The sequence below is a fragment of the Meles meles genome, chromosome 12, assembly GCF_922984935.1.
Source record: "Meles meles chromosome 12, mMelMel3.1 paternal haplotype, whole genome shotgun sequence".
NCBI classification, from domain to species: domain Eukaryota; kingdom Metazoa; phylum Chordata; class Mammalia; order Carnivora; family Mustelidae; genus Meles; species Meles meles.
In genome coordinates this window covers 29164360-29191466 of record NC_060077.1, presented here as the reverse complement: position 1 = coordinate 29191466, position 27107 = coordinate 29164360, and the positions used below count along the sequence as shown (strand labels likewise).

Sequence of the window (27107 nt, the reverse complement as noted above, 5' to 3'; positions counted from 1 at the left end):
GCAGCACCCAGGCTGAGAATAGTGTGGGGAGCTGAAGGGGTTCTAGGCCACGGCGGGGACCCCAGAGTTCTGTCTCCTGAGCCCCAGCTGGACCCTGGCCACCTCAAGCCTGCCTCATGTCCTCACTTGTCCCTTTGAAGATGTTCCTTGTCCCACTGGTGGAGAGAATCTCTGTGCTTCTGCGTGAGTTTCATGATCTGGTTCACATGGAGTTGTGCTCCCCTCTGGACTGCAGAGGGAGCTCTTGTCACCATGTGTTTGAACATCTTAAAGCCTGGGGAAGGAAGGGACGCATGGGGGCATTTCTAGTCTAGTTCTCATGAAATGTGCACTGAGATTATTTCTTCCCTTCTCTCTGTGTAAAATATATAACACAAAGTATTCATCCTAATTATTTTAAGGATTCAATTAATCTTCCCAGATTTTCTCTCTGTTCCCTGTGAATGTTTCATAGCTCACATTGTGGAGCAGAATTGGGTGGGAATTGTCCTCAAATGTTCCTAGATTTCAGTGTCAATTCCTTTACTGGAGGTTTCCCATTAGCGGCAGCCACTTGGGTGTTGCTGTGACATCAGTCTGACAATCCCGGTCTTTAATTGTGGTGTTTAGGGGTGCTTGGGTGGCTCGGGTTGGGGCCTCTGCCTTCGGCTCAGGTCATGGCTCTAGGATCCTGGAATCGAGTCCTGCATCGGGCTCTCTGCTTGGCGGGGAGCCTGCTTCCTCCTCTCTCTCTCTCTCTCTGCCTGCCTCTCTGCTTCCTTGTGATCTCTGTCTTTCAAATAAATTTTAAAAAATTATTAATTGTGATGTGTAGAGCATTCCTGAATGTGGTTAGTACTGTCCTTTCAATATAGCATTTTGCCTTTATTTTCTTGATGTCTCATGTGTTCTTTGTTTTTCTTTTCATGTATCTTAATTGGATTAATGGAGCATTTGATATGATTTCATTTTGTCTACTTCTTCTGCTTATAAGCTCTAAGTTCTTTCTGTCTTATGATCAGTAACTTGCAATAGTCGACATTGTGATGATGTTGCGACATTACATGGAATGTAAGCACCTGATAACATCCTTCTGTGTCTCACCTATCAGCATATTCACTGTGATTTTCCTACATATTATTTTACCTTTGTCAGAAATTCCAGCATACATAGTTACTATATTTGTGTGGACAGTAACATATCCTTTTAAAAAAACTTTTATTGTGTTGTTAGTCATCATACAATACGTCATCAGTTTTTCATGCAGCATTTCCGTGATTTATTGTTTACGTATAACACCCAGTGCTCCATTCAATATGTACCGTCCTTGTTACTCACCACCAGGCTTATGCATCCCCCACCCTTCCCCTCCAAAACCCTCAGTTTGTTTCTCAGACTCCACAGTCTCTTAAAGTTCATCTCCCTCTCCAATTTCCCCTCCTTCACTTTTCCTTTCCTTTTAATATTCTCCATGTTATTCCTTTAGCTCCACAAGTATGTGAAACCATATGATAATTGACTTGTTCTGCTTGACTTATTTCACTCAGCATAATCTCCTCCAGTCCATATATGTTGAAACAAAAGGTGGGTATTCATCCTCTCTGATGGCTGAGTAATATTCCATTGTACATATGGACCACATCTTCTTTATCCATTCATCTGTTGAAGGGCATCTCGGGTCTTTCCACAATTTGGCTATTGTGACCATTACTGCAATTAACATTGGGGTACATATGGCCCTTCTTTTCACTACATCTGTATCTTTGGGGTAAATGCCCAGTAGTGCAATTGCAGGGTCATAAGGAAGCTCTAGTTTTAATTTTTTAAGGAATTTCCACACCGTTTTCCAAAGTGGCTGCACCAACCTGCATTCCCACTGACAGTGTAAGAAAGTTTCCTTTCTCCACATCCTCTCCAACATTTGTTGTTTCATGTCTTATTAATCTTTACCATTCTAAACTGGTGTATGGCAGTATCTCAATGTGTTTTTAAAAATTTTTAATTTCTTAAATTTCTTCTCAGTGTACCAGAATTCATTGTTTATGCACCACACCCAGGGCACCATGTAATACGTGCCCTCCATAATACCCACGACCAGGCTCACCCAACTTTCCACCCCCTACCCCATCAAAACCCTCAGATTGTTTTTCAGATTCCATAGTCTCTCATGGTTCATCTCCCCATCCAATTTCCCCCAACTCCCTTCTCCTCTCCATCTCCCCATGTCCTATGTGTTATTTGTTATGCTCCACAAATAAGTGAAACCATATGATAATTGACTCTCTCTGCTTGACTTATTTCATTCAGCATAATCTCTTCCAGTCCCGTCCATGTTGCTACAAAAGTTGGGTATTCATCCTTTCTGATGGAGGCATAATACTCCATAGTGTATAGGGAACACATCTTCCTTATCCATTCGTCCGTTGAAGGGCATCTTGGTTCTTTCCACAGTTTGGTGATTGTGGCCATTGCTGCTATGAACATTGGGGTACAGATGGCCCTTCTTTTCACTATATCTGTGTTTTTGGGGTAAATACCCTGTAGTGCAATTGCAGGGTTATAGGGAAGCTATATTTTTAATTTCTTAAGGACTCTCTGCACTGTTCTCCAAAGTGGCTGCACCAACTTGCATTCCCACCAACAGTGTAAGAGGGTTCCCCTTTCTCCACATCCTCTCCAACACACGTTGTTTCCTGTCTTGTTAATTTTGGCCATTCTAACTGGTGTCAGGTGGTATCTCAATGTGGTTTTGATTTGAATCTCCCTGATGGCTAGTGATGATGAACATTTTTTCATGTGTCTGATAACCATTTGCATGTCTTCACTGGAGAAGTGTCTATTCATATCTTCTGCCCGTTTTTTAACATGATTATCTGTTTTGTGTGTGTTGAGTTTGAGAAGTTCTTTATAGATCCTGGATATCAACCTTTGTCTGTGCTGTCATTTGCAAATATCTTCTCCCATTCCGTGGGTTGCCTCTTTGTCTTATTGACTGTTTCTTTTGCTGTGCAGAAGCTTTTGATCTTGATGAAGTCCCCAAAATTCATTTTCACTTTTGTTTCCTTTGCCTTTGGAGACATATCTTGAAAGAAGTTGCTGTGGCTGATGTCGAAGAGGTTACTGCCTATGTTCTGCTCTAGGATTCTGATGGATTTCTACCTCACGTTGAGGTCTTTTATCTATATAGAGTTTATATTTGTGTACAGTGTAAGAGAATGGTCGAGTTTCATTCTTCTACATATAGCTGTCCAATTTTTCCAGCACCATTTATTGAAGAGACTGTCGTTTTTCCACTGTACATTTTTTCCTGCTTTGCCGAGGATTATTTGACCATAGAGTTGAGGGTCCATACTGAGCTCTCTACTCTGTTCCACTGGTCTGTGTGTCTGTTTTTGCCAGCACCATGATGTCTTGGTGATCACAGATTTGTAGTAAAGCTTGAAATCAGGCAACGTGATGCCCCAGGTTTGTTTTTCTTTTTCAACATTTCCTTAGCAATTTGAGGTCTGCTCTCATTCCATATAAATTTTAGGATTGTTGGCCTCAGGTCTTTGAAAAATGTCAGTGGAATTTTGATTGGAATGGCATTGAAAGTATAGATTGCTCTAGGCAGTAGAGACATTTTAACAATGTTTATTCTTCTGATACATGAGCATGAAATGGTCCTCCATCTTTTTGTGTCTTCTTTGATTTCATTCATGGGTGTTCTGTAGTTCCTCGAGTACAGATCCTTTACCTCTTTGGTTAGGTTTATTCCCAGATATCTTATGGTTCTTGGTGCTATAGTAAATGGAATCAATTCTCTAATTTCCCTTTCTGTATTTTCATTGATAGTGTATAAGAAAACCACTGATTTCTGTACATTGACTTTGTATCCTGCCACATCACTGATTTGCTGTATGAGTTCCAGTAGTTTGGGAGTGGAGTTTTTTGGTTTTCCATATAAAGAATCATGTCATCTGCAAAGAGAGAGAGTTTGACTTCTTCATTGCCAATTTGGATACCTTTTATTTCTCTTGGTTGTCTGATTGCCGTTGCTAGGACTTCTAATACTATGTTGAACAAGAGTGGTGGGAGTAGGCATCCTTGTCTGTTCCTGATCGCAACAGGCTGTGAGCTTTTTCCCATTGAGGATGATATGCTGTGGGTCTTTCATAGATAGATTTTATGAAGTTCAGGAATGTTCCCTCTATCCCTATACTTTGAAGCGTTTTAATCAGGAACAGATGCTGGATTTTGTCAAATGCTTTTTCTGCATCAATTCAGAGGACCACGTGGTTCTTCTCTCTTCTCTTATAGATTTGTTCCATCACACTGATCGATTTGCGAATGTTGAACCACCCTTGTAACCCAGGGATGAATCCCACCTGGTCATAGGGGATAATCTTTTTAATGTGCTGTTGGATCCTATTAGCTAGGATCTTGTTGAGAATCAGTATCCATATTCATCAGCAATATTGGTCTGAAATTCTCCTTTTTGGTGGGGTCTTTGCCTGGTTTGTGGATCAGGGTAATGCTGGCTTCATAAAAAGTGTCTGAAGTTTTCCTTCTGCTTCAATTTTTTGAAACAGCTTCAGAAGAATAGGTGTTATTTCTTCTTTGAAAGTTTGGTAGAACTCCCCAGGAAATCTATCAGGTCCTGGGCTCTTGTGTTTTGGGAGGTTTTTGATCACTGCTTCTATCTCATTACTAGATATCGGTCTATTCAGGTTGTCAATTTCTTCCTGGTTCAATTTTGGGAGTTCATAGTTTTCCAGGAATGCATCCATTTCATCTAGGTTGCTTAGCTTATTGGCATATAACTGTTGGTAATAATTTCTGATGATTGCTTCTATTTCCTTGGAGTTAGTTGAGATCTCCCCCTTTTCATTCATAATTTTATTAATTTGGGCTTTCTCTCTTTTCTTTTGGGTTAGTGCGGCCAATGGTTTATCGATCTTATTGATTGTTTCAAAAAACCAGCTTCTAGTTTCATTGATATGTTCTAATATATCTCTGGTTTCTACCTCATTGCTCTCTGCTCTAATCTTGATTATTTCCCTTCTTGCGTGTGGAGTTGGCTTAATTTGTTGTTGATTCTCCAGTTCTTTAAGGTGTAGAGACAGCTGGTATATTCTGGATTTTTCAATTTTTTTGAGGGAGGTTTGAATGGCTATGTATTTCCCCCTTAGGACCGCCTTTGCTGTATCCCATAGGTTTTGGACTGAAGTGTCTTCATTCTCATTGGTTTCCATGAATTGTTTAAGTTCTTCTTTGATCTCCTGGCTGATCCAAGCATTCTTAAAGAAGGTGGTCTTTAGCTTCCAGGTGTTTGAGTTCCTTCCAAACTTTTCCTTGTGATTGAGCTCCAGTTTCAAAGCATTGTGATCTGAGAATATGTAGTGAATAATCTCAATCTTTTGGTTTCAGTTGAGCCCTGATTTGTGACCCAGTATGTGTTTCATTCTGGAGAAGTTTCCATGTGCACTTGAGAAGAATGAGTATTCTGTTGTTTTAGGGTAGAATGCTCTGTATATATCTATGAGGTCTATCTGGTCCAAGGTGTCATTCAATGCTCTCGTTTCTTTCTTGATTTTCTGCTTGGAAGATCTGTCCATTACTGAGAGAGGAGTGTTAGGATCTCCTCCTATTAATGTATTCATATCAATATGACTCTTTATCTTGATTAATAGTTTTCTTATGTAATTGGCTGCTCCCACATTGGGCGCGTAGATATTTACAATTGTTAGATTATCTTGGTGGATAATCCCTTTAAGAATGATGTAGTGTCCTTCTGTATCTCTGACTACAGTCTTTAGTTTAAAATCTAATTTATCTGATATGAGAATCACTACCCCGGCCTTCTTTTGAGGCCCATTGGCATGAAAGATGCTTCTCCATCCCTTCACTTTCAGTCTGGGTGTATCCTTAGGTTCAAAATGGGTCTCTTGTAGACAGTATATGGATGGGTCCTGTCGTTTTATCCAATCTGCAACCCTGTGTCATTTTATAGGCACATTTAGGCCATTCACATTGATAGTGATTATTGAGAGGTAGGTTTTTGTTGACATCGTGTTTCGTTTGAAGTCTTTCTTTCTGTAGATTGTCTCCATATATTTGTGTTCAATGATATTCTTACAATTTTTCCTCTTTTATATAACCCCCCTTAATATTTCCTGTAGTGTCAGCTTGGTGGTCGCATAGTCTTGTAAGCCTTGCTGGTCTTGGAAACTCTTTATCATTCCACCCATTTTGAATGTTAGTCTTGCTGGATAAAGTATTCTTGACTGCATGTTCTTTTCATTTAGTGCCATGAATATATCTTGCCAGTCCTTTCTGTCTTGCCAGGTTTCTGTGGACAAGTCTGACTTTATTCTGATGTGTTTTACTCTGTATGTAAGGAGCTTCTTTGTCCTAGCTGCTTTCAAGAGATCGTGTCTAAAATTATGATTTCTCAATTTTATTATCAGGTGCATTGATTTTTTAAAAAAATTCTATAATCTTGGGGGGAGACCATTCAGACTCTACTACATGAAACCTGGTTCCATTTGTGATATTGGGAAAATTTTCATGGAGAATTTGTTCCACTGTATCTTCTAGACTTCTTTCTTTTTCCTCCCCCTCTGGGATTCCAATAATTCTTACGTTGGAACGTTTCATGGCATCATTTATTTCCATGATTCTGTTTTCGTGGCTTCTAAGCTGTTTGTTCTAAGCTTCCTCCTGATCCTTTCTCTCTGTTTGTCCCCCAGATCACTAATTCTATCTTCTGTCCTAGTTTCCCTAGCTTTCAGAGAATTTAGATTAGATTGGAACTCATTGAGAGCATTTTGAACATCATCTCTGGTGGCTTTCAGTTCAGCCCTAACGTTGTGAACATCATCCCTGGTGGCTTTCAGTTCTGCCCTAATCAACTCCATTTTGTCATCCATGGCTTTCTCCAACCTAGCAACCTGGGTAATTGTTAGCTAGATTTCCCTTTCTGACATGTTGTCTATGTCGATAGCCATTAGCTCTGTTGCAGAAGGCCCATCCTCTGAATTTTTCTTCTGTTGGGTATTCCTCCTCCTAGTCATTTTGGTAAGAGATGACTGAACAGATGCAGCTGGACTTATCGATTGTGGTTCAGTCAATGTGCACCCTGGAACACTTCTGTGCAATCAGGATTCCCCACCCAAACAAAAGAAAAAAGAAAGAGAGAAAAAAGGAAAAAGAAAGAGAGAGAGGGAGAGAGAGAGAAAGAAAGATAAAATAAAAGAGAAGGCCCAGTCCAAATGGACCCCAAGGTAAGATTTATGAAATATACAAACAAAAACAGACAAACAAAAAGACTGATAAAAGTAGATGACAAGAGAAAAAAATATATATATAAAGACAAAACAAAAAAAGAACCTCATCAAAAAGAACCCAAAGTATAAGATTTATATACTACCAGGACAAACACAAATACACAGAAACACCGGCAGAAGAAGAAGAAGGGAGAGTGGTTATAAATTCTCAGTGTGGGCGAGGAAGGTTATTTTGATTCTTCTGGATGTATCTTGATTTCTTTGTTAAAGGACTCAACTTACCCAAGATAGAAGGGGATTAAAATTTGGTTTACCTATAGGGGTAGCATTGATTGGGGTAAGGGGATTACCTTGATGCTTAACTCTATATGAATATTACAAAACAAAAATAAAAAAAGGAATAAACTAAACTAAAATTAACAATTAAAAATAGAAAATCAAAAGAAACACACAGGTATATGTATCAAAAATTTCATGTTAAAAGGTTATTATGGAATTTGATGTACTGGACATCTCACTGTGATGGTAAATAGGTTAAAAATTATCTATAAAAAATGAACCAGAATAGTGGGAACGAGTTAAAAATAAAAGTTGTATCTATGAAGTAGTGGTGGTTGTTCTCTTGTCCTTTTTTTTTTTTTTTTTCCTGTTGGCTTTCTGGGGGAGGGGCCTGCCAAGCGGGTTTTCAGTCAATGACGTTCCCTGAGTTAAGTCCTCCAGCCCTCATCAAGGGGGTAGGCTCTGAGGAAACCGATTTTTCAGGCTTTTGTTCTCTGGAGTTTTTTTTTTTTTTTTTTTTTTTTAATTTGTTTGTTTGTCGGCTTTGGATGGTTTTTGGAGGTTTAGAGGAAAGCAAACTGCACCCAGACCTCCCTCTCAGAGAGAAGCCTCAGTCTGTTCCCTTCTGGGTGCTCCAGAGCACATAAATTCCCCCTTGGCTGCTGGCAGAGCACGTTTCCAGTCGAAGTTCCTGGGGACACAGGAACTCCTGCTTGTACCCAAAACCATGACAGTGGCAGCTGTTTGGGCAGCTCCAAACCACCAGAGAGGTCCCAAGCCGCGATAGCACACTGAGATTTTCCCACCGGCCTGGGCTGGGAGTGCTCAGACTTTCCAGGTCCGGGAGCTCCGGGCTGGCACCTGCAGGCAGCCCTCTCAGGGGAGGGTGTGGGGTGTGACTCCTACTCTGATAGCTTGGTGGCGCGTGCGCATGGGGAGTGCAAAAAAGCTGGTTCTGCTGCTGGCGAGGCTCCCAGCCCCTCACAGGAGCCATCACCCAGGTGCTCTCAGGTGCGCTCGAGGCTCAGGGACAAAAACCTGGTTTCTTCGCCGCACTTTCTCTGGCTCAGTGCCAGGGGTGGCTGTCGTCTGTCCGGGACTTAAGCCCCTGTCCCTAACCGCCCATATTCCCACAATTCCCTCCCATGATCCTTTGCTCTTTTTGAGTGCTTTCAACCAGACTCCAAGTTAACGTTGGTCCCCAGTTGCAGGGCACTCTTGTATTGGGGTATTACTTCCCAATGGGTCGCTTCTGGTGGCTCCCTCTCCCTTTTGTTTACCTTCCGATATCAGTCTGACCTTCCCACTCTGCTTTACCTGCCCACTGGGGTCTTCTGCCCCCGTAGAGATCCAGACATGTATAATTCTAATCTCAGGCTGATTTCATGGGTGATCAGAGTTCTTTGGTAGGTAATCAGCTCACTTTAGGGTACAGGTTGAAACGGCGCCTCCTCCTAGTTCTCCACTGTCTTGTCTCCCCCTTATCTATCTATCTATTTATTTATTTGTACATGTAAGAGAGAGAGAAGAAAAAGATGGGGAGATGCAGGCTCCCCACTGAGCAGGGAGTCTGACTCAGAGCTCAGTCCCACGACCCTGATCATGAGCTGAGCTGAAGGCAGACGCTTAACCAACTGAGCCACCCAGGCATCCATGCATGACTTGTTTGTTAACATAAGTTTTTATCCATCTCTCTCTGTCTCCTCCTTTGTATCTCTCTGTGTAACATATGGATATACATGTAGGTGTTTATGAGATACATGCCCTATTGGATCCCTATTCTCTGGAGAATCCTAAAGAAGGTACTCTAACAGCTCTTACTCTTTGTGGTTCAAATATTTTGATTTTCATGTCTTTTCATGTCACTTCCTAACATACCAAATTACCTCATGGTACAAAGTCATCCTTAGGTACAATAAGAATGTGATAACATGATTTTTCTTTTCCCATCATTTTTGCTAATATTGTCATATATTTTGGTTTTTACAACCATTATAAACCAAAATGTATTGCTATTATTTCCACTTAAATAATTGACTATTTTTACAGACATTAAGTTATATATTTTTTCTATTTATCCATATAGCTCTGAAAGCTGATTTTTTACAAGACCAGTGCTCTAACCCCTGAACTATAGGGCTGATATCTGATTTTCTAAAAAATATCTTTTCATAGAGTTACATTTCTCTCTGTCATTGTTCCTATGGGGCATCCTTTACTATTACTTGTAGGGAAAGTGTGTGGGTGATCAGTTCTGTGAGACTTGCAGGCTGAAAAGTTTTATTTGGTCTCATTCTTCAATGACATTTTCACTGGGTAGAGATCAAGTTTATAGGTTTTCTTCTTTTAGTATTTTTAGTCATTGCTCCTCTATTTTCTTACTCGCACAGCTTGTAATGAGAAATGGGCTCCCACCAGGATGCTGGTTCGCTATACAGAACAATGCTATCTTCTCTGGCTATGAGAGTGTCTGCATCGCTGGTCTGTAAAAGTTTGATTACCATGTGTGCTGTGCTATCTCTCTTGTTCACTGAGCTTCTTGAATATATATTGGTTTATGTGTCCACCAAGTTTTGAATATTTTTGGCTATTATCTCTGGAAATTTTTTTGTAATTAACCACAGGCTCCCCATCTTCTCTCCCCTAGTTGCTCCAATCACACACTTTATGCTGCAAGAAATTATCTTAGGAACAGAGGTGTTACTCATTTTTTTCCAGCTTTACTGTCTCTGTTTTAGGCTTAATAGTTTTGTGGCCACGTATTCGAGCTCACTAATCTTTGCTTTTGTATATCAGATATACTGACAATCTCACCTATGTCTTTCTGATCATGTAATTTTCATTTTAGGACTTTAAAAAATTTTGTTCTTTAAAAAAATATCTCCATTTAGTCATTCTAACCTGTTTAGTCATTCCTTCATTGCAGTCCCAGGTGAAACGTAGTTTTAGTATCTATGTACATTTCCTCTACCATCCACCTTGCCCAGAACTTAAATGGTGGGCTGGGTGGAGGGGGATCTCAGGGGACCTCAGATGTGAGGACCTGGGTCAGACCTGCACACTGCTCTGTGCACAGGCCTCCTGGGGTTGGAGGAGAGTGTGACACAGACGGGGAAGGGGTTTGTGTCTCACTTCCCTGCCTTCTTGTGTCACTGTGAGCATTACCACTGTGGTCAAATGACTGACAGTAATATTCTGCCTCATCCTCAGCCATGAACCTGCTGATGGTCAGGGTGGCCATGTTCCCGAGTTGGAGCTAGGGAATTGGTCAAGGATGCCTTAGTCCCAGTTGCTATCACCATAGATAATCTTCAGGGGGTCCTGGACTAGCTTTGCTGGTACCCCTGACCATCTTTCCTTCCAATGTTTTTTCCCCCACAGGTGATCCTGTCTGTCCCAGAGTCACCAACACTGAGAGGGGCCGATTAGGAGGTAGGAGGCCAAGGATCCTGGAAGAGAAAACATGAGAGGTGGGTTGGAATACACACACCCATTCTTAGGAGATATTCCTAGCTGCCTGGCCTAGACTGAGGTCAGGGGATACTGTGGGAACACAGGGTGTCTCTTCAGCCCAGTCTCAGTCCCAAGAGCCCATAGACCTGACAGGAGAATGGAGTCTGTGATGTAATGGAACTCCCCACCCCTTTTCTCTTGTCAGGCAAGTCCTGGAGATCCAGTGATCATAAGCCTTCCGGTATTAGTCCATGAGCCCCTTATCTTTCAGGAAGATCATGAGTATCCTGCCCACCATGGTTAGCCCCCAGCTGAGCTCAGAATCAGGTCCACTCTTTTCCTATATCTATGGGGCTGGAGGTGTGTGAGCATAGGTTTAGTATCTCTGCATAGAGACAGGATGCTGAGGAGGACAGGGGTTCAAGTTCTCGTAGAGGTGATCCAATTCTGCTCCCCAGGGCCCAGGTTGGCAGGTTTACCCACAGAGGTTAATTTTGCTCATTTTCTGGAAACATCTGCTGGTTAAACAAATCAGCCAAGTCTCAAGGGTAGGTGCTGTGGAGCTTTGTGGTTTCAGAAAAGGGCTCAGCACCAAGGGGCACACAGCAGAGGGGAGCAGCATCTGCAGACCCAACCACTGGTCCAAGATATTCTCCTTCAACTGTTCGTCCCATATCTGGGGATGATATCTCTACCCCAGACTATGTCCTGCCTCAGTTCCTGAGTAGGTCTGGCCATAGCAGTACTCAGAGGTGAGGTCAGTCTAAATATTATGAACCTGTTCTACGGTGAAATGAGAAGGCAAAGATAGGGGTAGCATCCTAAGCCAAGCACAGCTCCCGAGAGGCAGAATCCACTAAAATGTCACCCTTACCAAGGGCATATACTGTATTCTCAAAGTCCTGCTGTTCTGTAAGATTCTGTCATTGATGTGTGCTCCTGGGGCACTACAGAGATGCTGTGCCTCAGTGTCCCCAATGTGCTGACAGGCTCATATAGAATACTTCTGGCAAGAAGACTGGACAGTGTCCATGTTTTGCCACTGGCTGGTGAAATACAGTTGTAGTGCCTGTGCCAGAAGAGTAAGAAAATCCAGAAAAGGCAAATCTAAGAGACCTGGAGCCAGCAGGATTTGGAAATCAGTGTGAAGTAAGATTCTCTAGGAAACAGACACCATTCGTCAGGTGATAGGTCCTGATCGTAGTCCCTGCATGTTAGAGCCTCTGATGCCCAGACCCTCCCCTTGTCCAGGTGGCTTTCCCAGGTGACCTCTGCTGACCCTGGTGGCTATTCACGCTGGCCGCCAGATGTACTAAGATGTCCTCTGTCGAAGTTTATATTCAAAATCCACTGATTAAGTCGTGCTTCTCTGACCCATGGAGCGCTGACCAGAAGGGAGGAAATTCTCTCTACTGTGTGGCCTGTGCCAGCCATAGACCAGCCATGACAGGCTCAGATGAGTCATGAAGAGTCCTATCAGAGACTGAAGAGGCAAGGGCCTCCTGATGTATCCCCATAGATGTCTCTGGTGGAGGTCATGCAGGTGGTTGCGGGGCTTGGCTCTGGAGCACACAGAACTCAGGGGCTGGTTCTCCCTGATGCATCTGCGCTTACAGCACCGATAGGTGGCAATGGCAGCTCAATCCCCAAAGAGACAAGAGAACATCCCCTAAAGGACATGTATTCTCACCCACTTTGTCTTGCACCTTCCCCCTCATGTGTCGACCCGAAGAAGACAGAGTCTGCTCTCAGGGCTTTCCATCTTGGGGGTGAGGCCCAATAATAGACACAAAGGTGTACAGACCAGGTGGGAGACCAGACTCCTTCTATGTGTGCATTGTCACCTACATCTAACTGAAAGTCAGAAGCTTGCTTTTGTCAGGTCCCTGGCAGCCAGGCTTGACCATGTGGCCCAGTGTGGACCATGGATGTAAGGTAATGGGTGGATATTCTCATGAAGCTTGCTGTCACAAAGGAAGGAAGTGATGGGATTCAGCAGCACCTTTCCTGAGGAGCATGGGGTAGAGCTGGAGCTGAGCACTCCCTGGGGTGCACCATCAATAAGAGTTGAAGCAAAACCAACATTGTAGGGATAAGAGGAGGGAACACTAGCAAGACTGTGGGTGCTCACGCCATTGGTGAGCCCCCAGAAAACAACAATCTTCTTACATCAGACTTCTCTTTGTGAGGGAAGTAAGCTGAACTCTTCACGGCTCGGCTATTCCACAATGTGTTCTTGTGGTGGACAAGCCTTCCTGGTGGAAAGGGGACCAAGGCATCAGTGGTGGGTTCTGTGCTGGAGAACATGGATCCAGAGAGGAAACAGAACCGTGCAGGGAGGCTGTTCCATGATCAGAGGTCAGGGCCCATCCTGAAGAGGGAGTCTAGGAGCTGCTCTCAGGTCAGGAAGAAGAAAGAAGTAGTGAGACACGAGTGGGAAAAGCCCAGTCAGTGCCCTTGGGGACCATTGTAGAGAATCTGAGGAAGGTGGGGAGCCTAAGGGACCTGGGATATCAACCCAGTTCAGGGCTCATGTGGACTTTTCTTCTAAGGTGAGCATTCTGGGCACAGAGGGATGTGTCAGGTGTGGTAAGAGGTAATTTCCAGGTAATAAATCAGGTCCTCGGGGAAGCTGCTGGGCATGTAGAGGGGCCTCTAGGAGGAAGCTGCTGAGGTGGGGACAGATTTGACACAGGGTGGGTTCAGACCAGCCCTATTTCACCTACGTCACGTGTGGGCTGAGGACAATCAGGGTAGTAGTTGCTATTCTTCCCTTACTGTCTTAACCAGCTGTAGACACAAGGTGACTAAGGGGCAACATGTGCCTCTGGTCCAGTCCCCCTGTCTTGGGCCATGTGGATGACCTGTCACTGCTTTCCTGAGCAGTAACATGAGGGAGGGGTGCACCTGACAGGAAGGAAGGGCGGGGAGAGGAGTGTAGGTCCCTGTTCCCCGGAGAGGGAGAGAGAGAAGGCAGAAGCTGGCAGGTGCAAGGCAGCAGGAGTCCTCTGCAGCAGGTGAGGAAGGCTGCTCACACTGGGAAGGGATGTGGGACAACCTCAGCCAGAATGGTCCAGGTCCTGAAGGAGACAGCTTATGCTCTCAGTTCTGCCAGCTGCCTGTGGGGGCGCTGCTGCACTTGGACACAGTGACTTCGCTGTTGACCAGGGAGGGAGGTGCCAGGCTATTCAGTGTCCTGTTGATGAAGAAGGCTCTGCTGGGAATCTCCAGATTGTAATTCTCTAGAGGGACCTTTTCATAATGCTTTCACCTGAAAAATCCATGGAATGATTGTTTTGGCCATAGAGCTTCCCACCAAAGATCCTGTTCCTGATTGATCAGGTCATTAAGTAAAATTTAGATGAAAAATTCTTATTGTACTCTCCATTTTTTTGTGAGGAGAAAATGATCTCACTTCTGTGTCTCCCAGTCCCAGGATGGTATCCTTCTAATAGAAGCCAGGGTGGAAATGGCAGAAGCTTCTGCTCTTCCTTCTTAATAAATTCCTCATCTGTTCCTTGGACCTCATGCAATTACTCTAGAAATCAATTTCAAAATCACAGGTCAAAGAATCATGGAAAGAAGTTGAACTTATGATACAAATATCTTCAAATACTGGAAAAGATGTTTCCCCTCAGAGCTATAGTAAGGCCCTAATGTAGCCGGGGCCACCACACAGGGTCACATGGAGATGGGTGTGAGTCCATGTGGGTCAGACCATAGCAAAGGGTCAGACTTGCCTGGTGCTGGTGACTTGGGATATGTATGGACAGTGGTGCCAGGAGACGGTCTGAGGTGGGCCCCAAGGTGGTGTCTGCTCTTCCTCCTCAGTTTCTGTAAAACCTAAAGAAGGGAAGCGCCTGGAACAGCAGGGGCCTGGTTCCCTCCTCAGTAAGTTTTGGGCAGCCCTGTAGGTTGTTGAAAACCTCATGCAGGAAAGCAAGGAGTCACAGAGCCGCTGGGGCCCATCCAAGTGCTTGTACCCAAGAAGAAGGGAAATTCCCACGGGGCTGTGCTTTCTGATACATCTGTCTTCCCTCCAGAGTGACACGTGATTACATCTGGGGCTGATGTGATGTATAATGACACTCCAAATCCGTATTATTTACTCTGAAGCCTGACTATAGTTCCTATACAAGAGCCGACCATTTGTCACTCTTCAGTTGAGTTAACACAGATCTGAGGACAGGGAACCTGCTAGTCTCCCATCCTTCAGGGTCCAGGCCAGGACTAGGAAGGACTCATGTTCTTAGGCCTGACCAGCAGCTGCTCAGAGGACAGGTGAGAGTGAGAGCCAGACCATGGAAGGATGGTTCGTGTCCCATCCATCCTTCTATGTCACCTGAGTCACTGCCAGCACTCTCAATGCATGGGAAGTAGCACAGCAATGGTCAGCCTAGTCCTGGCTCTCAGTCCTGGTCATGCCTAGGGGCCATTTACCTTTGTTCCATCCTCAGAATCACCCCCGGATGGTCGCTCATATCTGTATATATACCAGCTGGGGGACCAGGCTTGGGTTCTGCTGCTGCCAAGAGGCTTGTTCATGCCTGAGCTCATGGGCCTGATTAGGGCCACTGACATGGAGGGAGTGGGCTGCAGGTCAGGCGAAGCACACGCCTGTAAGAGAGGAGAGGAAGTGGTGCTGGAGGAAGACAGCTGAGTCAGAAGTGACTGTCACAGCCCTGTGAAGGGAGGGGTGATGTGGGCACAGTGAGTTTGGGTCCTGAACTCATGGACCCTGAGTGGGAGGGAGATCGGGGCATTTGTGCCTCCCACTGTGCCTCCCTGTGAGCCTCTCACCTCGGTTGCAAGCAGGAGCAGAGCAGGGGTGAAACCACTCAGAGAAGGGTCCTCGGAAGAGCAGTACCACAGGCTCACTGGGGAGCTGTCCCACCTGCAGATACCTGGGCCCCACCCAGTCCGGCTGCAGCTGCATCTGCATCTCGGGGAGCAGCCCCTTCCCCATCCCCCAGGACTGTGTGCTCGCTGTGCTTCACAGGGTGGGGTCTAGGCACCGTGGAAAATCTCACTTCCTCTTCTTATCTCCCTAGGTCCTACTCGGCCACCTGGGACATGGGGCTTCACTGACCTGCTCTGGGTAAGGGAGCTTGAATTAAACTCCAGACCCTGTATGATCTGAAAAGTTGTTTCAGAATGGACACTTTCACCACCCATATGCAGTGTGTGTTGTGGATGGTGATCCCCGGGGCATACTGACTGCACGGCTCTGTGAGCAGAGTCAGAGCCTCATTTCCTTCAGCGCCTCCTGGGAGTGAATCAGGAGTAAATAAGAGGGCACTGGCTGGGGTGATTCATGGTGACTGTCACAGGGGGCCTGGGTGTCTGCTGCACAAGTGAGGCAAGGGGCGGTATGTATGGATTCGGGAGATCCCCCTGGTTTGTGGTTACAGTCATGAATGTGCCACAGTTCAATTCAGCATGTCTGATAAAAGACTAATGTTCCTGAATGAAGGTTTAGTCCTCCCAACTGGCTGGGATGAGGACTAGCTCAGGTATTTTCTGATGAAAGGGGATCAAGGTATGGGTGGTGAAGAAAGTCATTAGAGTTGCCTTTCCTCTGAATACAGTGTAGTGGCAGAAATGAGGATGCAAATAACATGTAACATGTATTACTCCTTATGTTGTAGGAATGGGTTTGGATACATAGCAATCATACGTTTATGTTTTCTCCACCTGTCTCATCCCATTATCATCTCACATCAGGTGTGTTAATGGTCAGAAACTGTCTTTCTCAATGTTAATATGTAGGATATCAAATCATGTGGGACAAAGATAAATATCCCTAGCATACAAAAGTGTATTTTGTTTCCTCTTATGGGAGAAAGAACCTATTTGTGGTTGTTGTGGGATAGTTGCATACTATCAAGTGGAAGAAAGATTAGTGATACTCCCTTTATTTGCAGACTGTGGTTTGTGTGGATCTAGTGGATTTCATGAGGACAAGGTGGGACTCTGGTGGCTTCTTACGTGTCAGCATCAAGAGACTGGACTACATTTCATAAAATTGTTTTCTGTCCTTATTTCTTGGTAGGGTGGATGTAAAGAAGGCTTCTTGGGCAAATAGTGTGTATGTCGGGGGGTAGAACTAGAGAGCACTCCTTGCATGTGTCATTCCCGTAGATAAATATCTTCTGTCACTCTGGAGGAGGAGGCAACTGTCCCAATGTCACTCACTCATCATCAGGATAGATGTGACTCTCCAACTGTCTGTCAGAACCCAGAGCACCTAGTGTGTCTGCAATTTTTCTCCTTGTATAGAAATAGAAGAAAGGATCTCATCTGGTGGAGACTGGACATGCACCTTGTGGATTTTGGGGAGGCATCCCAGCTTTGTGGATATGTACAGTGGCCCCCTCTGTTCCCTGAGGACTCTGCAGGATGCTGGCCATCTCAGATTGGGTTTCCGGAAGCAGACTCTGAGACAGGGAAGTGCATGTTTCAAAACCTGGAAGAGAAGGAAAATCAGCCTGGGCAGAAGGAGAGCGACCCACAGCGAGTGAGCCATCCGATGAGCCTCCTTCCTTCAGGGAGCTCTCCAGCTGGGACGTTCAGGACATCTGTACCAGAGACAGGGCCTTGGGGCCTGGTCCTCTGAGATCATTCACCTGAACCTTTCTGAGATGGGACAGAAACCTGGGGAAGCAGATCTCTGAACCGGCAGCACTTTCTAGTGAGGAGCTCTCCTGTGAGTGGCCAGGGGCTCTAGAAGCAGTGGGTGCATGTGTGAGCCCAGAAGAGGGGATGTGGGTGACCTCTCAGTGTCTACTGTACGCATCTGTTCCTCTTTGGTAGAGGAGGGTCCTCTCATGTCCCCAGAGCTTCAGGAACTCAGCTGAGCTGGGACAATTTGAAGTGTAATCCTGATCAGTCAGGAGAGCATTAGCCCATGACCACCACATGGAAATGATGAGATCATGACCACTGGCCAAATGTCTCCCTGTGTCTTTTTTCTACCCAGGCCCTGTGTCTGTAGTTGACACCCAGGCACAGAGAAGTAGGCAGCCTAGTGCTGTCAGCTGTAAATGCTCTCCTGACCTCCCTGTGCAGAGCTGCCTGGAGGGCTGGATGGGGAGGAAGGTCTGGGGATCTCAGATGAGGAGACCTGGGCCAGAAGTGCTCCCTACTCTGTGCACAGGCCTCCTGGGGCTGGAGGAGAGTGTGACACAGAAGGGGAAGGGGTTTTTGTCTCACTTCTCTATCTGCCTGTGTCACTGTGAGCTTTAGCACTGCTGTCCCACACCTGACAGTAATAGTCAGCCTCATCCTCAGCACGGGCCCCGCTGATGGTCAGGGTGGCTGTGTTCCCCGAGTTGGTGCCTGAGAACCGGTCAGGGATCCCTGAGGGCCGGTTTTTATCATTATAGATAATCAGCACAGGGGCCTGGCCCGGCTTCTGCTGGTGCCAGTGGACACTTTTACTTCCAATGCTGTTTCCCCCACACGTGATCTTGGCCGTCTGTCCCAGGTTCACCGATATTGAGGGTGGTTGAGTCAGCACGTATGAGGCCATGGATCCTGCAAGAGAGAAGATGAGAGGTAGGTTCCAGCCAGAGTATCCTCCCCTGGACACTATCATCCCTGGATTAAATCCCAGTGATACTCTAGAAAATTCCCACCCTGATGTCCTCTTTTTTCTGGGGCCCATGCACCAGCCTTGTGGATAGAACCTTTGAACAAATGAGAACCATTCCTCTCCTTTCCCTGTGCAGGTGCAGCCCTTTTGGGGTCAGACGGAGTCAATGACAACAGTGGGAATAGATTACACCCTACTAGCCCCTCATCCTAAAGGACAGTCTTGAGATCTTGCCCCCCAATGTCAGTCCACTGCTGAGCTCAGAGTCAGGGCCAGGAGTGACCAAGAACCCGGGTTAAGGGGTTGTGAGCCTGGCCTCAGCACCTGTGCAGTGAGCCAGGACTCCGAGGAGGAGAGGGGTCCAGGCCATGGTGCAGGTCCCCTGATTTTGCTCCCTGAATCTCAAGGCTGGGCAGGGTTCCTCCCAGTCCCCTCTTATCCCCTTGCTGGAGACACCTGCTGGTTATGCAAATGAGCCAGACCTCAGGGACTGCTGCTGAGGTGTCTTGTGGTTTTAGAAATGGGCTCAGCTACTAACAAATCACACACACACACACACACACACACACACACACACACAAATGGGCTCAGCTCCAAGGGACACAGAGATGGGAGGGCAGCTCCTGCAAACCAACCCCCAGACCAGCTGATTCTCTTTCACCCTGTGTTCCCATAGTCTTGGGTCCAAACTCTGTCCCTCTCCATGTCCTGACCTGGCTCCTGGGGAGGCATGGTCACAACTGAGCTGTGAGGTGGAGTCTGTCTGCATTTTCTGAACCCATCATAGAATGTTTCCTCTGTAGGTACTGTAGGTCAGTGTGTGTCTTACTCCTGGTTTATATTGGTGAGCATCAGAACAGGAACAAATTTCCTCCCTTGCCAGGTGCACATGGAGTTTTAGGGAGCCATTGATGTGCTGTAGGAGTCTGTGCCTAGGGAGAGCTCCTGGGGCAGGTCATAGATGCTGTTTCTTAGTATCCCCAGGGTGCCCTCCCTGTCAGGGTCAAACCCAGTTCTTGAGCAAGGATTGACAGTGACTGGTGTAGCAGGAATGGAGGTGGGATGGTGTGTCATGAAGTCCTGGACGTGTGCTAGAACCAGAGACAAATTCCACAGGATAGAGATGAGATACTCTGAGGCAGAACCCTATATCAGAGCCCAGATGATGATAGTGTAGTAAACCTGTACCTTTACCTTCTGGTTTCAGGTCCTGGTAAGCAATCCTCCCAGTTAGAATCCCTGAGGCCTTTCCAGGTGATCTCTGCTGCCCCCTCGTGGCCGCTCCACACTGGCAGCTGGAAGTGCAGAGAAATCTTTTGTCCAGGTGGAGATTCATGACCCAGTGCTCACATCCTGATTCCCCTTGATCCACGAACTGCTGGCATGCATTCTCCAGGGGAGGATTTTCTCGTCTCTGTGGGGCTCCTGCCAGCATCAAGAGCAGGTACGAGGAGTCATATTTCCCATAAAAATAGGAAGAGGCTCATGTGAAGAGGAGGCAGGACCCATCTGAGGTATCAGGGCTTATGTCTCTGGGGTGGTGGTGGTCCTGGATGTCTTTTGGCTGAACACCAGGAGATACAGGACTCGGGGACTGTCTCACTTGATCTGGCTGCTGGACCACCACATAGTCGGATCTTAGCTCCTGCTCCAAAGGACAGAGACAGTAGGACACTCAACCAACAAAATCTTATTCAGATCCAGCTTGGTCTTCCATAGGTTTCATCCTGGGAATCAGTGCGAATAAGACACAAGTCTTTCTTGGGTTTCTGCCTTGGGCAGAGCAGCACTGGAGACAGTTGCTTTGGTGAGACAGCACACCTTCACCAACCCCATCTACCTGCATCTTATCTTCTATAATCATTGAGAAGCCCCACTATTTCTCAATTCTGTCTAGGTCAGCATTGACCTTGTGGTCCAGAGCGATCCCACAGATGTGTCATTCTTCTGGGGATCTTTCTGGGAAGTTCTGTCTGTGAATGAAAGAAACTGACTAGATTTATGAATGATCTTTCTCTTGTCCACATGAGTGATAGCTGGAACTGCAGCAGCCATCTCTTGTTAACAAGACAAAGCAAAGTCCCTGTAGTCACAATGGTGGGAGACACAGTGAGAGGATTCGGTACCTCAGGGAATTGGCTGTATCTGGAGAACCACCACCTGACCTCAGACTTACTTCTGTCTGCCGGAAAATAGCTGCTTGAATGTTCATGCTTCCAACTGATATGGGTGTACATTTCAATAAAAACTTCCAGTCCAGTGGGGGATAATAACTAATACAAATCAATCAGTTATTTAAATGATAGGAGAACCTGGACAGTGTTGGGTTTGTGCAGAGAATGAAATGACATCAGACAAAATGACCGGCGTGTCGTGTGTGCGGAGAGGCTGGAGGAAGCTTCTTTGCAGAGGGGACTGTGTGGCTGCTGTCAAGATGGGAAAAAGGGACAAGAACTGAAGTGTTCTTGGAGTCTGTCTCTGTGGGGAAGAGTCTGGTTTGTGAGAGGATGCGGGGACAGTGAGGTCCTTAGGTGTCTGTGATTCTATGCTAGTTGGGTTCCAAGGCGATATTTTCCCATAGGTTATAAAATCGGGGGCAGGTGTGTGTGATGTGTTAGAATTCTCATGTTATATGTTTCCAGGGAAGGTGAGTCACAAGAGGAGCCCCGTGGGAGCCTCCCTGCAAACTGAGTGGGAAGCAGGAGCCCGTTTGTAGCTGACAGTGACCGTGGCTTCTCTGTGGCTCACTGGTGTGTTTGTGACACATGACATCCAATTCCTGTCACACAATCCTTTCTATCATATACTGATACACACACATATATATGAATATACTTGTGAGTGCATGTGCACATGTATACTGATTGTGTCTGCTGTGTGTATGTTGGAGATGTATTTGTGTACATATATGCCATATGTATGATATATACACATATGCTTTCTGGAGATTTTGAACTCCAGATTGGGTGTCAAAGTTGTAGTTTTGGGAATCTTTGCATTTTAGGAGACAGGCAGTTCCATTTTATCACCAATGGTAAGGTGTGTGTTGCTACCATAATGAATGGCAGGTCCAAGCTAGTAATCAGACTCATTTTGACAGAGCACACTGGTTTCAATCAAAGACTTTGTTCCTAGAACTGAAATAGATAGCAGCTTACCATTTTTATTTTTTTGCAATGTATTTTTAGAAAGCTCCAATTGGCACATATTTGGTTTGCTACTGAAACTTAACAGAGACTGGAGGTTCCTAATTCGCCACTAAGTAATTCCGTGCCACTAAGCACAAACTGTGTTATCAGATCAACCGTGCCATGGAATTGGGCATTCACAGCAGCTCTCCATCATTCAACAGAAGAGGTAAATTTGAAAGCAGGCTTCCCCAGGTCCTGAAGGCCCAGGTGAGATGCATGAGGAAAAGGCCTGATGGCCATAACACCAGTCCATACTGCATTGTCTCTGCTCTGTCTGGCACAATTATGACCCAGTGGGGACAATCCTATGAACAGCTGATCCAGAGCAAAATCCGTGGCTGGTTTAAGAGGTTCCTGTGTGATGTGCAGCCAACTGTGCTACTTAACAATACTAGTCCTGCAGCCCTCATCTGGGACACCCCTGCAGAATATGGACAATTTTTCAATAAGGCACCATTTGATCATAGTAGTTTGTTTATTTCACCTGGGCAGAGAGAAGGACAGATGTGGCTTATTTCTAACCTATGTTCTCTGATTCAGTTTGGCTGGATGGTTAGAGACTTGGGAGGAAAAAAGGAAAGTGGTAAAAGATTTGTGAGGAAGACATATGTGAGGATAACCCACCCCCAAATGAACACAGAGCTATTTGTGTTCCATGAGAATGCCCAGATGTGTAAGTCCTCAAAGGGAATGGTGTTCATAATCAGGTGGATAATATGACACATCTGGGGTCAGTGATTAGCCTTTTGCATCCACTCTTGAACTTGTCCATTTGGCCTATAGCAACGTGGCCATGTTGAAAGTTTTTAGGTTATTCATGGAATAATCCCTAGGTTTGTCCACTCATAAAGCTGATATGACTGTGGCTACTTCTGAGGGACCAATCTTCCAAGAGCAGGGACCAACTCAGAGTTCCCAGGATGAGACCATTCCCTTAGGAATAAGCCAGGAGCCTGGTGGCAGATGAATGACATCAGACCTCTTCCATCATGGAAGGGATCACTCTGTCCTCGGTGGAAGAGACCTTTAGTCTGGATAGGAACTTGCTTTCTTTGACTGCAGTGCTTCTTCCCAAACTCTGACCCTTGGACTTACTGAATGCCTCACCCATGTTCCAGTATTCAGTGTGGTTCTGTCCAAAGCTCACATTTCATCTCAGAAAAGGACTGTAGTGTGCTGATGTACACTACAGAATGTGTGGTTCCACACATTCTACAGTGTGGAATTCACCGGTTCTACTATGCTCCGCAACATTCGAAAAGCTGGCTGGAATGACGGACTACTGGCCTCTTACAGACTTTTTTACTGTCCATTCACATGCAACACCTTGTGGGACTGTGGCAAGATTTGGCAGGATGTGATATTTACACTAAATATGTGTCCTATACACGATGCTGTTCTCCCATAGCCAGCAATGATGGGTCCAGGAATGAAGAGGTAGATTTGGGAATGTCCATACACACTGACATTCCAGGTGACCCACTGCAGAATTTTCACTCCTTGTACCATTCATATACACTTTGCTGCCCTAGAGGTTTTAGCTCTGAAGGAGAATTGCTTCCATCCACAATGATTCTGTTCAGTGGAAAGTTGAGACTTTTCCTTGTCACTTTGAGCTTGTCTTGTCTCCATGGATGTCTCTCTGTCCTTCCAGCCTGACAAGTACTCTTGGCCAGAAAACATGACAGCCTCATCCTGCCTCCTGCACAGGCACCCCTGATCCACATGGCACAGAGGCTGCCTGGAGGGCTGTGTTGGGAGAGAGGTCTGGGAAGTTCAGACCTGGAGTCCTGGACCAGACCTCTGTTCTTTGTCTACAGTCCTCCAGGGACTGAAGGAGAGTGTGACACAAAAAGGAAGGGGGATTGTGTCTCACAACCCTGTCTGGCTCTGTCACTGTGAGCATTGCTTTTGTCCCACACATGACGGTAATAATCAGCCTTGTCCTTGGCCCTGGTCCTGCTGGTGCTTAGGGTGTCTGTGTCTTCCAAATTGGAGTCTTAGCATCAGAGAATCTCTGCGGAGCACTTGTTATTGTCATATATGACTGGCCAGGTCCTGTCCTGGCTTGCTGGTACCACTGTACACTGAAGATTTCTATACCATCTCCCTGACAGGTGATCATGGATATCTGGACCAGGATCACTGAACACAGGGTAGCTGAGTCAGCACCAGGACAGCCTTTTTGGAGCCTAGCCATGGGGCTGACTTGGGCCCTTGCAGAGCTACAGACATCGCCTGATTCAGGGAAAGGTTGTCATGTGGCTTTGGCGCGTACTCCTCCTTTTTCATGTCCTCTCTGCTCCCCTCAGCTGCACTCTTGTCCCATTCTCAGCATGTCATCAGAACGGAAAACTCTTGCATCCTGACATTTTTTCATCACGGTGCATATGGGAATTTACTTATTATACATTCACAGCCTGTTGGAGTTTCATCACAACTTCTAGTCTATTTCCACATGGTGCTTCTGTCTCTGTGACAGTGCCCATTCCACAGCAGACCAGCATCTTGCATCGTCAATACTTTCATTCCTTCCATTTTTTTCATTCATGTTTCATGTAAACTTGTGAAAAGTGCCAGAAACCATCCCTGAAAGAGGGGCTCACTTCATGTTCTGTGTCACTGTGAGAGTCCCCAGGGTCACATCTGTGCACAGGGTTTGAGCTCTGGAGACTGGAGAGTCAGTGGTCCCTCCTGGGAACTGAGTACTGTCACCAAAGCAAGGACAGCTCAGGGACCAGAGATGTGGTCTGAGGCTGTGGTAATCACATCACTCTGGAGACAGTCTCACAAAGAGGCTGCAGACCTTCCTTTCAGACACCCGTGGCTCTGAGTGCCCTACCTCATGTTCCCCTGAGACACTCATGAGCAAGGGAGTTGCAGCCCCAGGTCTGAGTCTCAGTGGAGTGGGGCAGGAAATGCAGAGGGTGAGGGGTCACGGTGTCTTGGACCTGCCCAGCACAGAAGGGTCAGCTCCCTGGGACCTCAGGTGGAGAATGAAGGGAGGTGCTCCCTGTGTGAGGACTCCTGTAAGTGTTGGGTAACAATGTGTATCTGACCCTCAGAAAAAGGTCTCTGCAGTCTGAGGAGATAGGTTGGAATATCCTGACAGCCTCTGAGTCCTGAACCCTGGACCCCTGTACACCCCCAGGCCTGGTGTCCCCTTAAGGCTCTCCATGGGCAGCCCCAGCCTCTGTCCTGCTACTCCTGATGCAGCTCTGCTGCCCCCTGCTGGTGGAGGAGGACTCAGACCAGGGCCTTACCTCCTGTGGGTCACTCTAGAGCACCTATCACCTGAGAAGGGGTGTGGACCAGAATTTCCAGGCTCCCACAGGCAGCTGCCCCCACTGCCCTGTCCAGACCAGCACAGAAGGTCAGAAACACGGTGCAGGAGGTAGGACAGGTGCGATTCCTATACTTGTCCCAGGGTTGAAATGCGCTGGATAGCTGTGGAGAGTGCAGGCTACAGTGTAGTGCATTTGGAAAGGGTCAGTGTCCAGACAATCCTGTGTGATGTCCCACGACCACCAGGTTCCCGTGTATATAGGATTCAGGACCAATGCTTCCTGCATCTCTATCTGTGTAGTTGGGTTTTCCAATCCCCGGGTGATGCCTCTGGTGCTAAATTCAGTTGAGCAGGCAGATCTTTATCTTACTCTTTAGTAATCCTGTATTGACTACTATTATTGTTGTTCCATTCCTCATCTCCTGGAGCTCAGTGTGGGAGGATCTGTAAAGTAGCCTAATCTGTGGTTTTGTGGAACTGGGAATCTGCTAATTCTGACTTGGATCCATTTGCTGATAATGCAGGTCACAGGGCAGATGAAAACTTTTCCTCAGATCCCACAGAGGAAGATTGGAGACTCCAGCTGGCTGAGATCACATGAAGTCTTTCTAATCATTAAGACTCTTACAATGTTATGTATCATCGGCTGAATAAAACAAAACAGTGTTTCTTACTTGAGTGTAAGCTTCCCCATTCACAGCCACTGAAGCTAATGCCTAGAGAGGCTAGCTTCCCAGGAAAAGAGAAGTGGGAGTGAGTCCAGGAGTGGAGTTCAGGTGTGCTGGATTCAGACCCTCGGCTCTGTGGGGCAGAGCTTGACCAGTGTAGGCAGGAGTCTGAGGCCAGGTCTGGCTGCAGGGCTTGCATCCCAGGACTCACTGCCATCCCCAGTCTGGAATCTAAAGGATCCCCCTCAACCTGTGCATGGGGAGAGTCAGTGGGGTCATGTCCTAGGTTAGGGCTGGAGAATCTGTGGGGATGATGGAGGCCATTTGGCTGTGCTGCGGCCTGGTCTGGGGCCTGCTGGCTCTGTTCTGTATTATTGCTTTCTCTTCTCTCCCGGAGTAATTGGGAATGATGGAGTCTTATGGCCACACTACTGGGGACAGCTGATTAGTATATGGGTCCATCGGTTCTGCAGCTTCAGGAGCCTGTGGGACTCATTCTGAAGGGCCCCACCCCTGCAGCATCCCCTGGGTTGAGCTCAGGGCCAGGGTCATGGGCAGAGTCCTGTGGGGGCTGAGCTTGGGGGCAGGACCTGGGGGTGTGAGGAAGGGGAAAGAGTGAGGGGGGGCATCTTATAAGGGTCCAGGCCATAGTTGGGACCTCAGATTTCTGCCTAGTTGATCTGCTGCTTAGCTTGGCCGCCCCAAACCTCTCCCATGCCTTCGCTGGTCCCCATGAGAATGCTCCTTTTCAGGCTGCTGGAGAGAATCTCTGCTTCTGTGTGGGCTTCACGGATCTGGTTCATGTGGAGAGGTGCTCACCTCTGGGCTCCACAGAGGAACTCTTGTCACTGTGTGATTGAAAATCTTAAAGGCTCGAGTGAGAAGGGACATGTGAGGATATTTCTGTTAGTTGTTCTCATGCAATATGCTTTGTGCATATTTCTTTTTTTCCTGTGTGTAAAATACAGAACAGAAAATGTTCCATCCTCATAATTTTTCTGGCTCAATTCATCTTCCTTGATTGTATCTGCTCCCTGGGAATGTCTGACGTCCCATATTGTGGAGCAGAATTGGTGGGAATGTTCCTGGAAGTTTACATACGTTTTAGTGTCATTTCATATGCTGTGCGGTTCTTTTTTTTTTTTTAGGATTCTATTTATTTATTTATTTGTCAGAGAGAGAGCGAGCGAGAGAGAGAGAGAGCGAGCGAGCGCACTAGACCACATGAAATTCCCCGTGCCCACTCTGCTGGCCACCTGTCCTTGGGTCCCATGTGGTGTTTCAGGAGCCTGGCCATGGGGCTGGTCAGGGCCCTGTGAGTGTTACAGACAACAGTTGATACAGGGAGGGTGGTCCTGTGGCCTCATTACCTTTCTCGTCTTCTTACAC

The 27107-nt window shown here is 46.3% G+C and overlaps 2 protein-coding genes, 1 long non-coding RNA gene, 1 pseudogene and 3 gene segments (V, D, J or C); 1 reads left to right on the top strand and 6 right to left on the bottom strand.

Annotated features, from left to right (window-relative positions):
• LOC123954082 (immunoglobulin lambda-1 light chain-like) overlaps positions 1-19045 on the bottom strand; it is a 203757-nt gene extending 184712 nt beyond the window's left edge. The window contains exons 1-2 of one of the 2 annotated variants that reach the window (XM_046024735.1): positions 18898-19045; positions 18218-18515 (exon numbers count right to left, since the gene is read on the bottom strand). In XM_046024735.1, the coding sequence (XP_045880691.1) occupies positions 18218-18515; positions 18898-18943 (344 nt within the window). In that variant the 5' untranslated portion in view covers positions 18944-19045. The remainder of the gene's footprint in view (positions 1-18217; positions 18516-18897) is intronic. The other variant, XM_046024734.1, reaches the window with a different exon arrangement.
• Positions 1-27107, bottom strand: part of LOC123954077 (immunoglobulin lambda-1 light chain-like) — a 1184917-nt gene that overhangs the window by 140877 nt on the left and 1016933 nt on the right. The window lies entirely within an intron of this gene.
• Positions 1-27107, bottom strand: part of LOC123954073 — a 721845-nt gene that overhangs the window by 128536 nt on the left and 566202 nt on the right.
• Positions 1-27107, bottom strand: part of LOC123954078 — a 652309-nt gene that overhangs the window by 144892 nt on the left and 480310 nt on the right.
• The window catches only part of LOC123954074, a 610667-nt gene that overhangs the window by 133735 nt on the left and 449825 nt on the right, over positions 1-27107 (bottom strand).
• Positions 1-27107, bottom strand: part of LOC123954079 — a 220246-nt pseudogene that overhangs the window by 148857 nt on the left and 44282 nt on the right.
• Positions 1-27107, top strand: part of LOC123954085 — a 197586-nt gene that overhangs the window by 143019 nt on the left and 27460 nt on the right. The window contains exon 2 of the long non-coding RNA XR_006821035.1: positions 24855-24858. This is a non-coding gene — a long non-coding RNA (uncharacterized LOC123954085). The remainder of the gene's footprint in view (positions 1-24854; positions 24859-27107) is intronic.